The 18,841-nt window shown below is 53.1% G+C and overlaps 1 protein-coding gene across 1 annotated transcript in view; it reads left to right on the forward strand.

Moving 5' to 3' along the window:
• LOC140741408 (uncharacterized) overlaps nucleotides 1-18,841 on the forward strand; it is a 31,279-nt gene that overhangs the window by 3,137 nt on the left and 9,301 nt on the right. Inside the window, exons 2-4 of the mRNA XM_073071574.1 lie at nucleotides 12,721-13,361; nucleotides 15,815-15,939; nucleotides 17,378-17,477. Coding sequence (XP_072927675.1) covers nucleotides 12,857-13,361; nucleotides 15,815-15,939; nucleotides 17,378-17,477 — 730 coding nt within the window. The 5' untranslated portion in view covers nucleotides 12,721-12,856. The remainder of the gene's footprint in view (nucleotides 1-12,720; nucleotides 13,362-15,814; nucleotides 15,940-17,377; nucleotides 17,478-18,841) is intronic.

The following is an 18,841-nucleotide window of genomic DNA, read 5'->3' on the forward strand; positions in this document are numbered from 1 at the left end:
CCTCTCCACATCCACTCTATCTGTGTCCTCTGGTCCTAGACTCCCCCACTATAGGAAACATCCACTCTATCTGTGTCCTCTGGTCCTAGACTCCCCCACTATAGGAAACATCCTCTCCACATCCACTCTATCTGTGTCCTCTGGCCCTAGACTCCCCCACTATAGGAAACATCCTCTCCACATCCACTCTATCTGTGTCCTCTGGCCCTATACTCCTCCACTATAGGAAACATCCACTCTATCTGTGCCCTCTGGTCCTAGACTCCCCCAGTATAGGAAACATCCTCTCCACATCCACTCTATCTGTGTCGTCTGGCCCTAGACTCCTCCACTATAGGAAACATCCTCTCCACATCCACTCTATCTGTGCCCTCTGGTCCTAGACTCCCCCACTATAGGAAACATCCTCTCCACATCCACTCTATCTGTGTCCTCTGGTCCTAGACTCCCCCACTATAGGAAACATCCTCTCCACATCCACTCTATCTGTGTCCTCTGGTCCTAGACTCCCCCACTATAGGAAACATCCTCTCCACATCCACTCTATCTGTGTCCTCTGGTCCGAGACTTCCCCCACCCAAAGCGATGTACAAGAATGCTGGCAGGACTCAACAGGTCAGGCAGCATCTGTGGAGGGGAATAAACAGCCGATGTTTTGGGCCCAGACACTTTAATCTCCTCTTCACGCCCTCTCTGTCTATTTGCCTTTCAATACTCGATAGATCCACCCTGAATCCAGCAAGTACAGGCACAGAGACACTGAACGCTCCTCGTACATTAACCCCTTCACTCCCAGAACCATTCTCGTGAACCCCCTCCAATGCCAATTCCCAGATCAGGGGCCCTAAGCTGCTCGCAGTACTCCAAGCGCGGCCTGAGCAGGGCCTGATGAAGCCTCGGCCCTTACCTCCTCGCTTTTCCTATGCCGGTCCTCACTTTCTTTCTTTTTCAGTCTTTTTTTTTTATTAATATCAGCATGATGTCTCAGAATGACATCTGTCACATGTAGGATTTATATGGGATGGTGAAGTTCTCTTTCGCCGGTCCGGCACCGCACTGGCCGCCCTCACCGCCCGCTCAACCGGGTCCTACCTTCAGGGTCCCACTTTCAGATATATCACAGCAGATATATCACACACACAACAGATAAATAATAATAATAAATAGAACACAGCAGATATATCACACACACAACAGATAAATAATAATAACCCAATGATATTAACAGATAAAAACTATTCTCTAGAGGTACAAGTAGACATAAAATGTACGTACAACATGCAGCTATACATACAACAGCAGTACTGTTCAGTTAGACTGGCAGTGTACCGCGGGGAGCATTCTAACCGGCTGCATCACCGTCTGGTTTGTACGTGTGGGCGCAGGATCGGAAAGAGCTGCAGAAAGCGGTAAACTCAGTCCGCCCCCCGAAGCCTCCCCCCCGTGAGCGGGTACAGCGGGAGGTCTGAGATCAGAGTTTTCCTTCTCCCAGCTGAGCTGACGAGCCCCGTCTGCCGGGAGCGACCGGTTTTAAGGCGCCAGTGACCCACCTTTGCCCCCCTCTCCTGTCAGTAGCCACGGCCCCGCCGGGCCTAGTAGCTAAACCACAGGTGAAGGCCGCTGGGCCTAGTAGCTAAACCACACGTGAAGGCCGGGAGCTGGACTCGGTCGTCAGGGGCGGTTTCAGGCGCACGTCACTGGGAGAGTTTAATAAATAGTGGGAGCTTGTCCGCAATACCACACCCTCACCCCCCCCCCTCCCCCCGGCTATAACTACTTTCAAGGAGCAGATTGAGGTAGGACAAAGTAAAACGACAACGCAACAGCGACGGAGAGAGTGCGGCGGAAGACACAGGCACAAGGTACAAGTCATGGTACAAGGTTCCAGCGAGGGAGGTCGTGAGGTCGAGAGGCCATCTTACTGCAGGGTGGTCTTAGAACAGCGGGGTAGAGGATCAGGAAGTGGAGAGGGTGAGCAGCTTCAGGTTCCTGGGTGTCAGGATCTCTGTGGATCTGACCTGGTCCCAACATAAATCGATGTAGCTTTTGCACTGTTTCATGTAGCACCATGGTCCTGAAAAACGTTGTCTCGTTTTCACTGTGTACTGGACCAGCAGTTATGGTCGAAATGACAATAAGAAGTGACTTGACTTGAGAAGGCAAGACAGCGACTATACTTCATTAGGAGTTTGATAAGATTTGGTATGTCAGCAAATACACTCAAAAACTTCTATAGATGTACCGTGGAGAGCATTCTGACAGGCTGCATCACTGTCTGGTATGGGGGGGGGAGGGGCTACTACACAGGACCGAAAGAAGCTGCAGAGGGTTGTAAATCTAGTCAGCTCCATCTTGGGCATTAGCCTACAAGGTACCCAGGACATCTTCAGGGAGCGGTGTCTCAGAAAGGCAGCGTCCATTATTAAAGACCTCCAGCACCCAGGGCGTGCCCTTTTCTCACTGTTACCATCAGGGAGGAGGTACAGGAGCTTGAAGACACACACTCAACGATTCAGGAACAGCTTCTTCCCCTCTGCCATCAGGGAGAGGGTACAGGAGCCTGAAGACACACACTCAACGATTCAGGAACAGCTTCTTCCCCTCTGCCATCAGGGAGGGGGTACAGGAGCCTGAAGACACACACTCAACGATCCAGGAACAGCTTCTTCCCCTCTGCCATCAGGGAGGAGGTACAGGAGCCTGAAGACCCACACTCAACGATTCAGGAACAGCTTCTTCCCCTCTGCCATCAGGGAGGGGGTACAGGAGCCTGAGGACACATACTCAGCGATTCAGGAACAGCTTCTTCCCCTCTGCCATCAGGGAGGAGGTACAGGAGCCTGAAGGCTCAAACTCAACAATTCAGGAACAGCTTCTTCCCCTCTGCCATCAGGGAGGAGGTACAGGAGCCTGAAGGCCCACACTCAACGATTCAGGAACAGCTTCTTCCCCTCTGCCATCAGGAAGGAGGTACAGGAGCCTGAAGACACACACTCAACGATTCAGAAACAGCTTCTTCCCCTCTGCCATCAGGGAGGAGGTACAGGAGCCTGAAGACACACACTCAACGATTCAGGAACAGCTTCTTCCCCTCTGCCATCCGATTCCCAAATGGACGTTAAACCCTTGAACACTACATCACTTTTTAAATATACAATTTCTGTCTTTTTGCACAATTTTAATCTATTCAATATACCTATACTGTAAATTATTTGTTTATTTATCTATTATTTTTTTCTTTCTTCTATATTATGTATTGCATTGAACTGCTGCTGCTAAGTTAACAAATTTCACCACACATGCCAGTGATAATAACCATATAACAATCACAGCAGGGAAACAGGCCATCTCGGCCCTTCTAGTCCGTGCCGAACGCTTACTCTCACCTAGTCCCACCGACCCGCACTCAGCCCATAACCCTCCATTCCTTTCCTGTCCGTATACCTATCCAATTTTACTTTAAATGACACAACTGAACTGGCCTCTACCACTTCTACAGGAAGCTCATTCCACACAGCTATCACTCTCTGAGTAAAGAAATACCCCCTCGTGTTTCCCTTAAACTTTTGCCCCCTAACTCTCAAATCATGTCCTCTCGTTTGAATCTCCCCTACCCTCAATGGAAACAGCCTATTCACGTTAACTCTATCTATCCCTCTCAAAATTTTAAATACCTCGATCAAATCCCCCCTCAACCTTCTACGCTCCAATGAATAGAGACCTAACTTGTTCAACCTTTCTCTGTAACTTAGCTGCTGAAACCCAGGTAACATTCTAGTAAACCTCCTCTGCACTCTCTCTATTTTGTTGACATCTTTCCTGTAATTCGGTGGCCAGAACTGTACACAATACTCCAAATTCGGCCTCACCAATGCCTTGTACAATTTTAACATTACATAAACCTGAAGCTGATTCTGACAGAAGCTGCCCTAGAGTCTGGTGGGGAGGTGCTTTCAGGCGTTTGGGGCGGGGGGGGGGTCGAGGCGAGAAATCCGGATGTGTGGGGACAGGCCGGGAGAAGAGCAGAGACGCTTCTCTGAGGGGAGGCTGGTCTCCGTGGGGTATAATCATGCTGGAAGCCCGAAACGACCTCAGAGACTACCGGAAACCTATCAGGAGCGGCGACGGGAGAAGCAAGGGTTAACAGATCAAAGTGATGATCTTTCATTAGCTCACCTACCCGATGAGCTAATTTTTAACCCAAAAGAAAAACTTCACTGATATCCCGCCGCCCCGCCCCGCCGGTGACTCACCCACGGCTCACCCCAACCTGCAAGAAGTCCGCTCCCCGCCGCGTTGTCAGCTCGCAGGAATGCGCAAACAGGGCGGGTTTGGAACCGCACGGGTCCGGGGGGGACCACCCGCAGCGCCGTGAGCGCTCGGGGGGAGGCACGGCGTGTCCCCACCCGGAGAAAGCGGTCTCTCGACCTTCGGGGACCAGAGCTAACAGACGAGCTGGAGAGGATTGGTTTTTTCCAGCCGTAAGACCACAGGAGCAAAATCAGGCCATCCGGCCCGTCGAGTCTGTTCCCCTATTCCCTCACGGCTGATTGACTATCCCTCTCAACCCCGTTCTCCTGCTTTCTTCCCGTGACCTTTGACACCCTGACTAATCAAGAACCTTCCACCTCCGCTTTCAATACACCCGATGACTCGGCCTCCACAGCGATGAATTCCACAGATTCTCCACCCTCTGGCTGAAGAAATTCCTCCTCATCTCTGTTCTGAGTGGATGTCCCTCTATTCTGAGGCTGTGTCCTCTGGCCCTAGACTCCCCCACTATAGGAAACACCCTCTCCACATCCACTCTATCTGTGTCCTCTGGTCCTAGACTCACCCACTATAGGAAACATCCTCTCCACATCCACTCTATCTGTCCTCTGGTCCTAGACTCCCCCAATATAGGAAACATCCTCTCCACATCCACTCTATCTGTGTCCTCTGGTCCTAGACTCCCCCACTATAGGAAACACCCTCTCCACATCTACTCTATCTGTGTCCTCTGGTCCTAGACTCACCCACTATAGGAAACACCCTCTCCACATCCACTCTATCTGTGCCCTCTGGTCCTAGACTCCCCCACTATAGGAAACACCCTCTCCACATCCACTCTATCTGTGTCCTCTGGTCCTAGACTCACCCACTATAGGAAACACCCTCTCCACATCCACTCTATCTGTGCCCTCTGGTCCTAGACTCACCCACTATAGGAACCACCCTCTCCACATCCACTCTATCCGTCCTCTGGTCCTAGACTCACCCACTATAGGAAACACCCTCTCCACATCCACTCTATCTGTGCCCTCTGGTCCTAGACTCACCCACTATAGGAACCACCCTCTCCACATCCACTCTATCCGTCCTCTGGTCCTAGACTCACCCACTATAGGAAACACCCTCTCCACATCCACTCTATCTGTGCCCTCTGGTCCTAGACTCACCCACTATAGGAACCACCCTCTCCACATCCACTCTATCCGTCCTCTGGTCCTAGACTCACCCACTATAGGAAACACCCTCTCCACATCCACTCTATCTGTGCCCTCTGGTCCTAGACTCCCCCACTATAGGAAACATCCTCTCCACATCCACTCTATCTGTGTCCCCTGGTCCTAGACTCACCCACTATAGGAAACATCCTCTCCACATCCACTCTATCTGTGTCCTCTGGTCCTAGACTCACCCACTATAGGAAACACCCTCTCCACATCCACTCTATCTGTGTCCCCTGGTCCTAGACTCCCCCACTATAGGAAACATCCTCTCCACATCCACTCTATCTGTGTCCCCTGGTCCTAGACTCCCCCACTATAGGAAACATCCTCTCCACATCCACTCTATCTGTGCCCTCTGGTCCTAGACTCCCCCACTATAGGAAACATCCTCTCCACATCCACTCTATCTGTGTCCTCTGGTCCTAGACTCCCCCACTATAGGAAACATCCTCTCCACATCCACTCTATCTGTGCCCTCTGGTCCTAGACTCCCCCACTATAGGAAACATCCTCTCCTCATCCACTCTATCTGTGCCAATGCAGTATTCGCTAAAATTATAAATCTCACTGAATTAAAGTGTTAGAGCGAAACTTCTCGGTTGCTGATTTAGAAATACAACGCCCTTGGAGCCTACTGATTTAACCCTCGTCTAATAGAACCATAGAACATTACAGCACAGAAACAGGCCTTTCGGCCCTTCTTGGCTGTGCCGAACCATTTTTCTGCCCAGTCCCACTGACCTGCACCCAGCCCATATCCCTCCCTAACCCTCTCATCCATGCACCTGTCCAAGGTTTTCTTGAATGTTAAAAGTGATCCCGCATTCACCACTTCATCTGGCAGCTCATTCCACACTCCCACCACTCTCTGTGTGAAGAAGCCCCCCCTCCCTTTAAACTTTTCCCCCTTCACCCTTAACCCATGTCCTCTGGTTTTTTTCTCCCCTGGCCTCAGTGGAAAAAGCCTGCTTGCATTCACTCTATCTATACCCATCATAATTTTATACACCTCTATCAGATCTCCCCTCATTCTCCTACACTCCAGGGAATAAAGTCCTAACCTATTCAACCTTCCTCTGTAACTCAGTTTCTCAAGTCCCGGCAACATCCTTGTAAACCTTCTCTGCACTCTTTCCACCTTATTAATATCCTTCCTGTAATTCGGTGATCTCCCCGGTAATCACGGGAGAATTTACGGTGACCAAACACCGATGTACGTGGTTGGACTTCGGGAGGGAAACCCGCGCGTTCACGGGGAAACTCTTCCCGGAGGGCGCCGGCGTTGAACTCGGGGACTCCCACGCCCCGAGCTGTAATGGTACTGCGGTCCCGCGGGGAGGTTTGCAGATGGAGCGGAGTGGCCCAGGGGGGGAGAATTGGGCGGAAGACAGCGGGCAGATGGTGTGATCTCACTGTCCGAGGCGGGATCCAGCTCCCGTAGGCGGGTAAACACAGGCAGGCGCCCGGTCCGCGGTGTCGGCCAGGAATTAACAGCCGCCGGGCGGTATGTCAGCTGGCCTCTCCCCTCCCAGGGGATTAGGCAACACCAACCGCTTGGCTGACTCGAGGCATGATTCACCTGTTTCCATAGAAATAAACAAGGAAACAGGAAGTCAGGGGAAAGTAGACTGGCCTCTCTGAGGGGGGGGGGGGGAAGAGGGAGAGAGGAGAGAGAGGGAGAGAGAAAGAGGGGAGGGAAAGAGAGAGAGTGTGAGAGAGGAGGGGAGACAGAGATAAGGGGAGAAAGAGAGGGAGAGTAAGGGAGACTGAGGAAAAGGGGAGAGAGAGAGAGAAAGAGGGGAGGGAGAGAGTGTGTGAGAGACAGAGGAGGGCAGACAGAGAGATAAGGGGAGAAAGAGAGGGAGAGAGAGTAAGGGAGACTGAGGAAAGGGGAGAGAGAGAGAAAGAGGGGAGGGAGAGAGTGTGTGAGAGACAGAGGAGGGCAGACAGAGAGATAAGGGGAGAAAGAGAGGGAGAGTAAGGGAGACTGAGAGGAAAGGGGAGAGAGAGGGCGCGGGGGAGAGGCGATCACTGTCGCCTCGGTGTCAACTAGCCCTTCGACCAAAGGCTCTTCCTTCGGTGCGGGTGGATGGATCCCGTTCCCGGTTCGGAAAGACGTACCGTCCCCGGCCAGCCGTATCGCTAACCAGACAGAAGACCCGGACACTGGATCAAAGCCCTTTTCTATGCCACGGACCCGGTCCAATTGAGCAAAGGGTCCCGTGGACCCCAGACCGGGAACCCCTGCACTGTATGACGGGCTCTCCATTTGCCCATTTATCATTCATTTTCCCTCCTGTACTTTGCAGAGTTGGTGGCCTGCCCCCACACTGGCTGTTTGTCCACCCCGGTGGGGGGCGGTCGTTCATGAATTCCGTTGCGCCCCCCTCCCCCCCGGGGCTGCTGATCTTTCCCGGAAGGAAGCGGAACTCAGGGCCGTTTCTGGCTTGTGCTGTTCTGCAGGCCAAGAATGATGTCATTCAGTCCGTCTTCTGCCTTCTCACGTCCCTCGTGGTCTTATAAGCCTCTGGGAGGTCAAACCCCAGCTCAGGGGTGGGGGGGGGGGGTTGATGGAACCAGTCTCAGCCTGCCCCGTCTCCCCCTTGTACGTCAAGATCAGTCACACCCCTTGGTGCATCTTCTCTCTTGTCCGCTGAATGGCATCTTTACTACCCCTGGACCTCCGCGGATTGTCACCGCGTCGCGGTGGAGAGTCGTGTGGTCCTGAGATCCCGAGGGCGATGCCGCCCGGAGCTATGCCCCCTGGTAGGGTCACCCACGGCGGTGAGGTCGAGGGTGAGGTCCCCGACAAGGAACAGCCCAACCAAGAGCACAGCGGCGGAGCAGGGCGGACGAAGCTACATGGAACTCAGCGGCTGTGACGGCTGCGACAAGTCTGTCAGCCCCCCTCGCCGTGGTTTCGGTGCCATTGGAGTCAGCTGGTTGACTTGTGAAGTGTCACGTGATTCTCGGAGCGCAGCGTCAAGCACACGTTGAACAAATACGCGCACAGGCGTCTCCGCTCTGTGATAGATCAACGGAACGAAGACCCCCATCCTCGGCCTCCGGGGATAGGCACGACTAGAGGGAGTTAGATATGGCCCTTGTGGCTAAAGGGATGGAGGAAGTTAGATATGGCCCTTGTGGCTAAAGGGATGGAGGAAGTTAGATATGGCCCTTGTGGTTAAAGGGATGGAGGAAGTTAGATATGATCCTTGTGGCTAAAGGGATGGAGGAAGTTAGATATGGCCCTTGTGACTAAAGGGATCGAGGAAGTTAGATATGGCCCTTGTGGTTAAAGGGATGGAGGAAGTTAGATATGATCATTGTGGCTAAAGGGATGGAGGAAGTTAGATATGGCCCTTGTGGCTAAAGGGATGGAGGAAGTTAGATATGGCCCTTGTGACTAAAGGGGTCGAGGAAGTTAGATATGGCCCTTGCGGCTAAAGGGATCGAGGAAGTTAGATATGGCCCTTGTGGCTAAAGGGATGGAGGAAGTTAGATATGGCCCTTGTGGCTAAAGGGATGGAGGAAGTTAGATATGGTCCTTGTGGCTAAAGGGATGGAGGAAGTTAGATATGGCCCTTGTGGCTAAAGGGATGGAGGAAGTTAGATATGGCCCTTGTGGCTAAAGGGATCGAGGAAGTTAGATATGGCCCTTGCGGCTAAAGGGATGGAGGAAGTTAGATATGGCCCTTGTGGCTAAAGGGATGGAGGAAGTTAGATATGGCCCTTGTGGCTAAAGGGATGGAGGAAGTTAAATATGGCCCTTGTGGCTAAAGGGATGGAGGAAGTTAGATATGGCCCTTGTGACTAAAGGGGTTGAGGAAGTTGGATATGGCCCTTGTGGCTAAAGGGATGGAGGAAGTTAGATATGGCCCTTGTGGCTAAGGGATGGAGGAAGTTAGATATGGCCCTTGTGGCTAAAGGAATGGAGGAAGTTAGATATGGCCCTTGTGGATGGAGGGAGTTAGATATGGCCCTTGTGGCTAAGGGATGGAGGAAGTTAGATATGGCCCTTGTGGCTAAGGGATGGAGGAAGTTAGATATGGCCCTTGTGGCTAAAGGGATTGAGGAATTTAGATATGGCCCTTGTGGCTAAAGGGATCAGGGGGTATGGAGAGTAAGCAGGTACAGGGTTCTGAGTTGGACGATCAGCCATGATCATACTTGAATGGCGGTGCAGGCTCGAAGGGCCGAACGGCCTACTCCTGCACCCATGTTTCTATGTTCCTATGACTACCCCGGTGGACCAGAACTGCGCACGGTACACCTGGTGTGGTCTCACCGAGGACTTCCACGGCTGTGAAGGCCGGTGGTGCCGTGAGGACGTTAGGTCGGCTGCAGAAAGTAGATCGGTTGGCCGTTTGATCACCATTTCCCTCAGCTCGGCAGCACATTGTGGGCCGAAGGGGGCCTGCTCTTCCATGTTCCATCAAACTAGGCCTTGCCGACGTCTTCAGAATACCATCCCGGCTCCCGTACTCGATGCTCGGATTTCATGAAGGGCGACGTGCCAAAAGTCCTCTTTACGATTGATCGGAATTTTCCACTTAAAGAAACGTGCACCGGCCCGACCGTGCTTGTTGTGCACATTTAGTGATGGTGGGGTCGACCGGCAGCTGCCTTTAACTGAGGTGATCCTGACAGTCAGTTCTCTGGCAGTGCTAGGCGGAGGGGGTCTGAATCCCACCCAAACAGGGGAGATGGAAGGACAAGTTCAAGAAATTTATTGTCATCCAACTGTAAAGATGTTGAAACAATGTTCCTCCGGACCGAGCTAAACAACACAGTTCCCTCTAATTTTTCTACAGCTATGCGGGCCAACCAATGCTCCGAGGGTGGAAATTTTTTATATGGTCTGAAAACTGCGCAGCAGTTATACAATTTTTTTTTGTGTGTAATACGTACATCAAACAAGCACAAGCCTCACACACGTCACCAATAAATGACGTCAGGCAGTCAAAGCAACTGACTAAGGGGCTGGTGCTGGACCTGAGGAGGGCTAAGGCACTGGACACCCCTGTTTCCATCCAAGGGGTCAGTGTGGACATGGTGGAGGATTACAAGTACCTGGGGATACGAATGGACAATAAACTGGACTGGTCAAAGAACACTGAGGCTCTCTACAAGAAGGGTCAGAGCCGACTCCATTTCCTGAGGAGACTGAGGTCCTTTAACATCTGCCGGACGATGCTGAGGATGTTCTACGAGTCTGTGGTGGCCAGTGCTGTCATGTTTGCTGTTGTGTGCTGGGGCAGCAGGCTGAGGGTAGCAGACACCAACAGAATCAACAAACTCGTTCGTAAGGCCAGTGATGTTGTGGGGGTGGAACTGGACTCTCTGACGGTGGTGTCTGAAAAGAGGATGCTGTCCAAGTTGCATGCCATCTTGGGCAATGTCTCCCATCCACTCCATAATGTACTGGTTAGGCACAGGAGTACATTCAGCCAGAGACTCATTCCACCGAGATGTAACACTGAGCGTCATAGGAAGTCATTCCTGCCTGTGGCCATCAAACTTTACAACTCCTCCCTCGGAATGTCAGACACCCTGAGCCAATAGGCTGGTCCTGGACTTATTTCCACTTGGCATGATTAACTTATTATTATTTAATTATTTATAGTTTTATATTGCTATATTTCTTCACTATTCTTGGTTGGTGCGACTGTAATGAAACCCAATTTCCCTCGGGATCAATAAAGTTTGTCTGTCTGCCTGTCTGACAGAAACAATGGCAAAAGTAAAATGTTTTGACCAGATGGCGTTGGCGTTCGGATACCGACTTCCATTCTGTGTCTATTGTTGCAATTTGTAACAGTGCTGTAACTTGAAACACTGACAATATAAATACATTGAAGCTCTAGAATGTTTCAAAGTAAAGGTCGTGGTACGTTTAATGGTGTCAAGTTAGGAAAAGGGGAAGCACAACGAGATCCAGGTGTCCTTGTTCATCAGTCACTGAAAGTAAGTACGCAGGTACAGCAGGCAGTGAAGAAAGCTAATGGCACGTTGGCCTTCATAACAAGGGGAGTTGAGTACAGGAGTAAAGAGGTCCTTCTGCAGCTGTACAGGGCCCTGGTGAGACCACACCTGGAGTATTGTGTGCAGCTTTGGTCTCCAAATTTGAGGAAGGACATTCTTGTTATTGAGGGAGGGCAGCGTAGGTTCACAAGGTTAATTCCTGGGATGGCGGGGACTGTCGTATGTTGAAAGATTGGAGCGGCTGGGCTTGTATACACTGTAAATTAGAAGGATGAGAGGTGATCTGATTGAAACATATAAGATTATTAAGGGATTGGACACGCTAGAGGCAGGAAACATGTTCCCGATGTTGGGGGTGAGTCCAGAACCAGAGGCCACAGTTTAAGAATAAGGGGTAGGCCATTTAGAACGGAGTTGAGGAAAAACTTTTTCACCCAGAGAGTGGTGGATCTGTGGAATGCTCTGCCTCAGAAGGCAGTGGAGGCCAAGTCTCTGGATGCATTCAAGAAAGAGTTAGATAGAGCTCTTATAGACAGCGGAGTCAAGGGATATGGGGAGAGGGCAGGAACGGGGCACTGATTGTGGATGATCAGCCAGGATCACAGTGAATGGCGGTGCTGGCTCGAGGGGCCGAATGGCCAACTCCTGCACCTACTGTCTATTATTTAGAAAAATTACGGATTATATTCATTAACATGTAATTGTAGGGTACTTCACAATGATATCAACATAGATCTAATTCTATGTGGCATAATGTCGATATTAGCGCAATCTCAATATATCGGCATAATTTCAAAATTATATTAATTTTTAAAAAAAAAATTCTAGCTGTGCGGCAACAAAGTCTAAATGGGCGGGAGCATTTTGTTTACTGTGTGGCGGTGCCCAGTTTATAGGGGGGGGGGGGGAGCAGCGTAACTCACGGACGTAACCAGAAGTAAATTAACAAATGATAGAGCGCATTTAGGACACGAACAAGTTGGGGTTTTTTTTTCCCCGCACAAAGTTTGCCGGGTGCCGGGTGGCGGTCGAGGCAAATACGCGGGCACACGAGGGGTTAAAACCGTGTAGGCAGGCGAGGCGAGTCTCGCCGGCCATCTGTTTGCTAATTTAACTGGCTCGGCACCACGTCGTGGGCTGCAGGAGTTGTTCTGCCCTACGGATTTACAACTTGTCTGTGTGATTAACCTCGGTGTGTCCGCGATGACTAATCCGCAAACATGTTTGGGTAATTTTCCAGGCCAGCGTTCACATCCTTTTCAAACGGAAAGCCTGAGGTTCACCAGGAATTCAGCGACACAGAAGAGGACACCCGAAAGCGCGGCGGCTCACAGCCCGACGAGATCCACGCGTTCGCTACCTGTTCCCCCCCCTACATGAGGACCATTTTACTGAACGGCATGTCCGTCGGTCACGGTCAGGCCGTGTGCCCGGGGCGCGTGTCGGAGAGCCGGGTGGACTCCTTCGGCCAGTCCGGCCAGTGGGTCTGCCGGGAGATCGACCCCGGCTGCCGGACCCAGGAGGGGTCTCACGCCGGAGTCAGCAGGTCGCAGACCGTCCTGGGGAAGCCGCCCCTCCACGACGGGGTCCGGCGGGCCAGCAGCGCCCGGGCAGCGGCCGCCCGGGACAGGGGGAGACCCTGCGAGCAAGGCTGGGGCGGCGACACCCCGCCCCCGGGGGCGCCCGCGACCGGCGCCGAAGGCGAGCCCCGGTCTCCCAGCCTGGACGAGACGATCGAGAACCTCAACAACCTGATCCTGGAACTGGACCCCACCTTCCAGCCCGTCGGTAGCTGCCCCAAGCCCAGCTACCTGTCGAGGGGCAGCCAGCGGCGGCAGGACGCAGCCGAGGACGATCGGGTGCTGGACGCGTACGGCCCAGGTAGGTCCTCAAACTCGCAGGTTCCAGGTAACTTCATTAACAAGGTACATATACGTCACCAACTATGACCCGGAGATTCACACGGAAAGTGCAAAGAAACCATTTAATATTACAAAGGGCACGTGTAAGAGAGGGAAGTGTATGGGGAGACATCAGGGGTAAGTTCCTTTTTTTTACACGGAGGGTCGTGAGTGCCTGGAGTGAATTGCCCGGGACGGTGGTGGAGGCTGAAACAGTAGGGGTATTTAAGAGCACCTTGGACAGGCAGAGGGATGAAAGGAAAATTGAGGGTTATGGGGCAGGGTGGGTTTAGTACTTTATTTTAAAAAGGATGATCAGGGTCGGCACAACATGGAGGGCCGAAGGGCCTGTGCTGTGCTGTGCTGTGGTGTTCTATGGTTCTAGGATTATTAATAATAATATCGAGGACATGCGTCAGAATCGGGTTTAATATCACCGGCGTTAAGTCGTGAAATGTGTTAACTTTACGACAGCCGTGCAGTGATCAATACGTGATAAACAGACATGGGGAAAAATAAGTTACATTGAGTAAGTTAAATACTTAAGATGAGTAGCGCAAAAATAACGGGTTTTTTTAAATGCCCATTCAAAGGGGAAGAGGCTATTCCTGAGAGCGGGCCCCCTTCCGGATGGGATATGTCCTGGATGCTACGGAGGCCCTAGTGCCCTAGTTTCCCTGCTGCAAGTCTCCCCCCTCTCCACGCCACCCGATGTTGTCCGAGGGGAAGGCCATTTCAGGGCCCATACAGCTTGTTGTCGCAGAGCCTGCCAACAACACGCAGCCTCAGCCAAGGCTCGAACCGGCGACCTTCCGATCGCCAGACCGACGCCTTAGCCACCCGGCCGCCCGCCAACACGCGGAGGCTAGTACCCGTGATGGAGCCGGCTAAATGCGCTTCGAGCCTCTCCGGCAGCTCTCCCGCCCCACCAGACCAGCCCGCGACGCAGCTGGCCGGAATGTTTCCCAGGCTGTATTTGTGGAAGTTTTCGAGTGTTCTCAAGCACAAACTCCTAGTGAAGTGTAGACGCTGCGTCGACACGTTGGGACCGGGTTAGATCCTCAGAGATCCTGACACCCAGGAACTTGAAGCTGCTCACTCTCTCCATTTCTGATCCCTCTATGAGGATTGGTATGTGTTCCTTCGTCTTACCCTTCCTGAAGTCCACGGTCAGCTCTTCCCGTCTCACTGACGTTGAGTGCCAGGTCGTTGCTGCGACACCACTCCACTAGTTGGCATATCTCGCCCCTGTACGCCCTCTCGTCACCACCTGAGACTCCACCAACAATGGCAGCAAACTTTACTGGAGCTGTGCCTGGCCACACAGTCATGGGTACAGAGGGAGTAGAGCAGTGGGCTAAGCACACGCCCCTGAGGTGCGCCGGTGTTGACCGTCAGCGAGGAGGAGATGCTATCGCCAATCCGCGTAGACTGTGCTCTTCCGGTGAGGAAGCTGAGGGTCCGGTTGCAGAGGGAGGTACAGAGGCCCAGGTTCTGTAGCCCTTTCAGTCAGGACTGTAGGAATGATGGCGACAGATGCTGGACTGGAGAGAACAGCTTCCTGACGTCGGTGTTTGTGTCGAAGAGTCTCTCAAAGTTAGGCCATGAGCTCTGGGAACAGTTCAGTGTTGGGGTGAATAGAGTTATCCCCTCTGTTTAAAGTTCAATGTAAATATATTATCAAAGTATGTATGTGCCCCCCATATATGATCCTGGGATGAGTTTCCCTGTGAGTTATAAGAAAAGATCAAAGAGGTTTATTCCCGGGAATGTAGAAGATTGAGGGGAGATTTGAGAGAGAGATACAAAATTCTGAGGGGTGTGGGTGGGGTAAACGCCAGCAGGCTTTTCCCGCTGAGGTTCGGTGAGGTCACGGGTCAAGGGTGAAAGACAAGAAGCTTAAGGGGGGATCAGAGGGTGGGGGGGAGGGTGGAACGAGCCGCCAGCGCGCATGCTCGGTTTCAAGGCGTGGGAGAAGTTTGGATAGGCGCATGGATGGGGTGGGAGGGGTGCGGAGGGTCGTGGTCTCCCGGGGGCAGGCAGCTTGAACGGGGTTTCGGCACGGACTAGATGGGCCGAAGGCCTGGTTTCCGCGCTGTGCTTCTCAGAATTAGAGGGACGTCCAGTTTAGGACAGAGACAAGGAGGAATTTCTTCAGCCGGGGGGGTGGGGTGGAGAACCCGTGGGAATTCATTGCCGCAGAGGGCTGTGGGGGGGGCAAGTCACTGGGTGTAGTTAAAGTGTCTGATTGGTCAGGGCGTCAAAGGTTTACGGGGGAGAAGGCAGGAGAATGGGGGTTGAGAGGGATAGTAAATCAGCTGAAGATGGGATAGCAGGGCCGACTCGATGGGCTGAATGGCCTAATTCTGGGGCGGCCCCCCCCCCCCCCTCCCCACAACTCTGAATGTGCGCTTTCCCCCCTCTTGGCCGCAGGGATCCTCCTCTACGACGAGTGGGACTCGAGGGGCGCGGACCACGGAGGCGCCTCGCTGGACCGCAAGCGGGAGGCGGGCTGGCCGGAGCTGGAACTCCACAGCACCGCCCCCTTCTACAGGACGGTGGGTGCCTCACCCCCTCCCCACCCCCGCGTCGCCGCCCGGCTGTCTCTCACGCCCGTCCTCCGATCACACGGTCTCCCCGAGGCCACCCATTCCCATCCTGACGCAGTCTCCCCTACTGCCACAATCAGCCTTCTACCTGATGGCATAAACACCGATTTCTCTAACTTCTGGACATCTCACCCTCCCCCCCCCCCACCCCACCCCCCACCCACCTTCCTTCCCTCTCCCACCCATATACCAGCTTCCCCCGGTGACCCTCCTCATTCCCTTTCCTCTCCCCTCTCCTATCAGATCCCTCCTTCTCCAGCCCCTTCGCCTCTTTCATAAAAATCAGACAGGAAGGTACAGCAACAGAAAGAGGCCCTTCAGCCCATCTAGTCCGTGCCAAACCATTTAGGCGGACTACTCCCATCGACCTGTTACCGGGACCACACCCCTCCCCACCCCTGTAGCGATTGAAACTCCTCTCAAGCGTGGAAATCGAGCTCGCGTGCACCGCCCACGCCGGCAGCTCGCTCCACACTCCCACCACCCTCCGAGTGAAGAAGTTTCCCCTCAAACTTTACACCTCCAACCCTTCACCCATGACCTCTAGTTGTAGTCCCACCCAATCGCAGTGGAAGAAGCCTGTTTGCATCTAACCCTATCTATACCCCCTCATAATTTTGTCCACCTCTATCAAATCTCCCCTCATCCCTCTATGTTCCAGGGAATAAAGTTAATCTCTTCCTCCCGTGCTCTTTCATCAAACTTCGAGGTAAATTTATCATCGCCTTGCGGGCTTTCACACACTAGAACGGGGAAGTACGATAGAAACAGTGAAGGATTTTACAAACAGCTGAGGTGCGAAAGACTCCGTACTTCCTCCCCCACCCACCCCGCCTTCCCCCTCACCTGGTCTCACCTGTCAGCTTGTCCTCCTCCCCCTCACCCACCCACCCACCTTCCCCCTCACCTGGTCTCACCTGTCAGCTTGTCCTCCTCCCCCTCCCCCACCCACCCACCTTCCCCCTCACCTGGTCTCACCTGTCAGCTTGTCCTCCTCCCCCTCCCCCACCCACCCACCTTCCCCCTCACCTGGTCTCACCTGTCAGCTTGTCCTCCTCCCCCCTCCCCCACCCACCCACCTTCCCCCTCACCTGGTCTCACCTGCCAGCTTGCCCTCCTCCCCCTCCCCCACCCACCCACCTTCCCCCTCACCTGGTCTCACCTGTCAGCTTGTCCTACTCCCCCTCCCCCACCCACCCACCTTCCCCCTCACCTGGTCTCACCTGCCAGCTTGCCCTCCTCCCCCTCTGCCCCCCCCCTCTCCTTTCCAGTCCTGTTGAAGGGTCTGGGCCCCCGAAGCGTTGCTCCCCTGACCCGCCGAGGTCTCCGCGTTGTGAAAGCGCCGGTCCGCCGTCGGCGTTCACAGTGAACCCTGTTCTCTCTGCAGCCCGAGTGCGGCAGGCTCCAGGTCGGGCAGACGGACTCCACTTCCCTGGCGTACGGTCCCTCCAGCTCCTCCGCTCCGCTGTTCAGAGCCGTGTCTCCCGGTAAGATACTGATGCAGATATAATTACTATGGATTACAGTGAGATATATAAACAGGCAATTAAATAAGTGATGCAGAAAGAGAGCAAAAAAATGTGCTCATTGTTTCAGTGTCCATTCAGATATCTGATATCCTCTGTTCAGAGGCTGTGTCCTCTGGTCCTAGACTCCCCCACTACAGGAAACATCCTCTCCACATCCACTCTATCTGTGTCCTCTGGTCCTAGACTCCCCCACTACAGGAAACATCCTCTCCACATCCACTCTATCTGTGTCCTCTGGTCCTAGACTCCCCCACTACGGGAAACATCCTCTCCACATCCACTCTATCTGTGTCCTCTGGTCCTAGACTCCCCCACTACGGGAAACATCCTCTCCACATCCACTCTATCTGTGTCCTCTGGTCCCAGAATCCCCCACTATAGGAAACATCCTCTCCACATCCACTCTATCTGTGCCCTCTGGTCCTAGACTCCCCCACTATAGGAAGCATCCTCTCCACATCCACTCTATCTGAGCCCTCTGGTCCTAGACTCCCCCACTATAGGAAACATCCTCTCCACATCCACTCTATCTGTGCCCTCTGGTCCTAGACTCCCCCACTATAGGAAGCATCCTCTCCACATCCACTCTATCTGAGCCCTCTGGTCCTAGACTCCCCCACTATAGGAAACATCCTCTCCACATCCACTCTATCTGTGTCCTCTGGTCCTAGACTCCCCCACTATAGGAAACATCCTCTCCACATCCACTCTATCTGTGTCCTCTGGTCCTAGACTCCCCCACTACAGGAAACATCCTCTCAACATCCACTCTGTCTGTGTCCTCTGGTCCTAGATTCCCCCACTATAGGAATCATCCTCTCCACATCCACTCTATCTGTGTCCTCTGGTCCTAGACTCCCCCACTATAGGAAACATCCTCTCCACATCCACTCTATCTGTGCCCTCTGGTCCTAGACTCCCCCACTATAGGAAGCATCCTCTCCACATCCACTCTATCTGAGCCCTCTGGTCCTAGACTCCCCCACTATAGGAAACATCCTCTCCACATCCACTCTATCTGTGCCCTCTGGTCCTAGACTCCCCCACTATAGGAAGCATCCTCTCCACATCCACTCTATCTGAGCCCTCTGGTCCTAGACTCCCCCACTATAGGAAACATCCTCTCCACATCCACTCTATCTGTGTCCTCTGGTCCTAGACTCCCCCACTATAGGAAACATCCTCTCCACATCCACTCTATCTGTGTCCTCTGGTCCTAGACTCCCCCACTACAGGAAACATCCTCTCAACATCCACTCTGTCTGTGTCCTCTGGTCCTAGATTCCCCCACTATAGGAAGCATCCTCTCCACATCCACTCTA

This window comes from Hemitrygon akajei, chromosome 18, assembly GCF_048418815.1.
Source record: "Hemitrygon akajei chromosome 18, sHemAka1.3, whole genome shotgun sequence".
Classification (NCBI taxonomy): Eukaryota; Metazoa; Chordata; class Chondrichthyes; order Myliobatiformes; family Dasyatidae; genus Hemitrygon; species Hemitrygon akajei.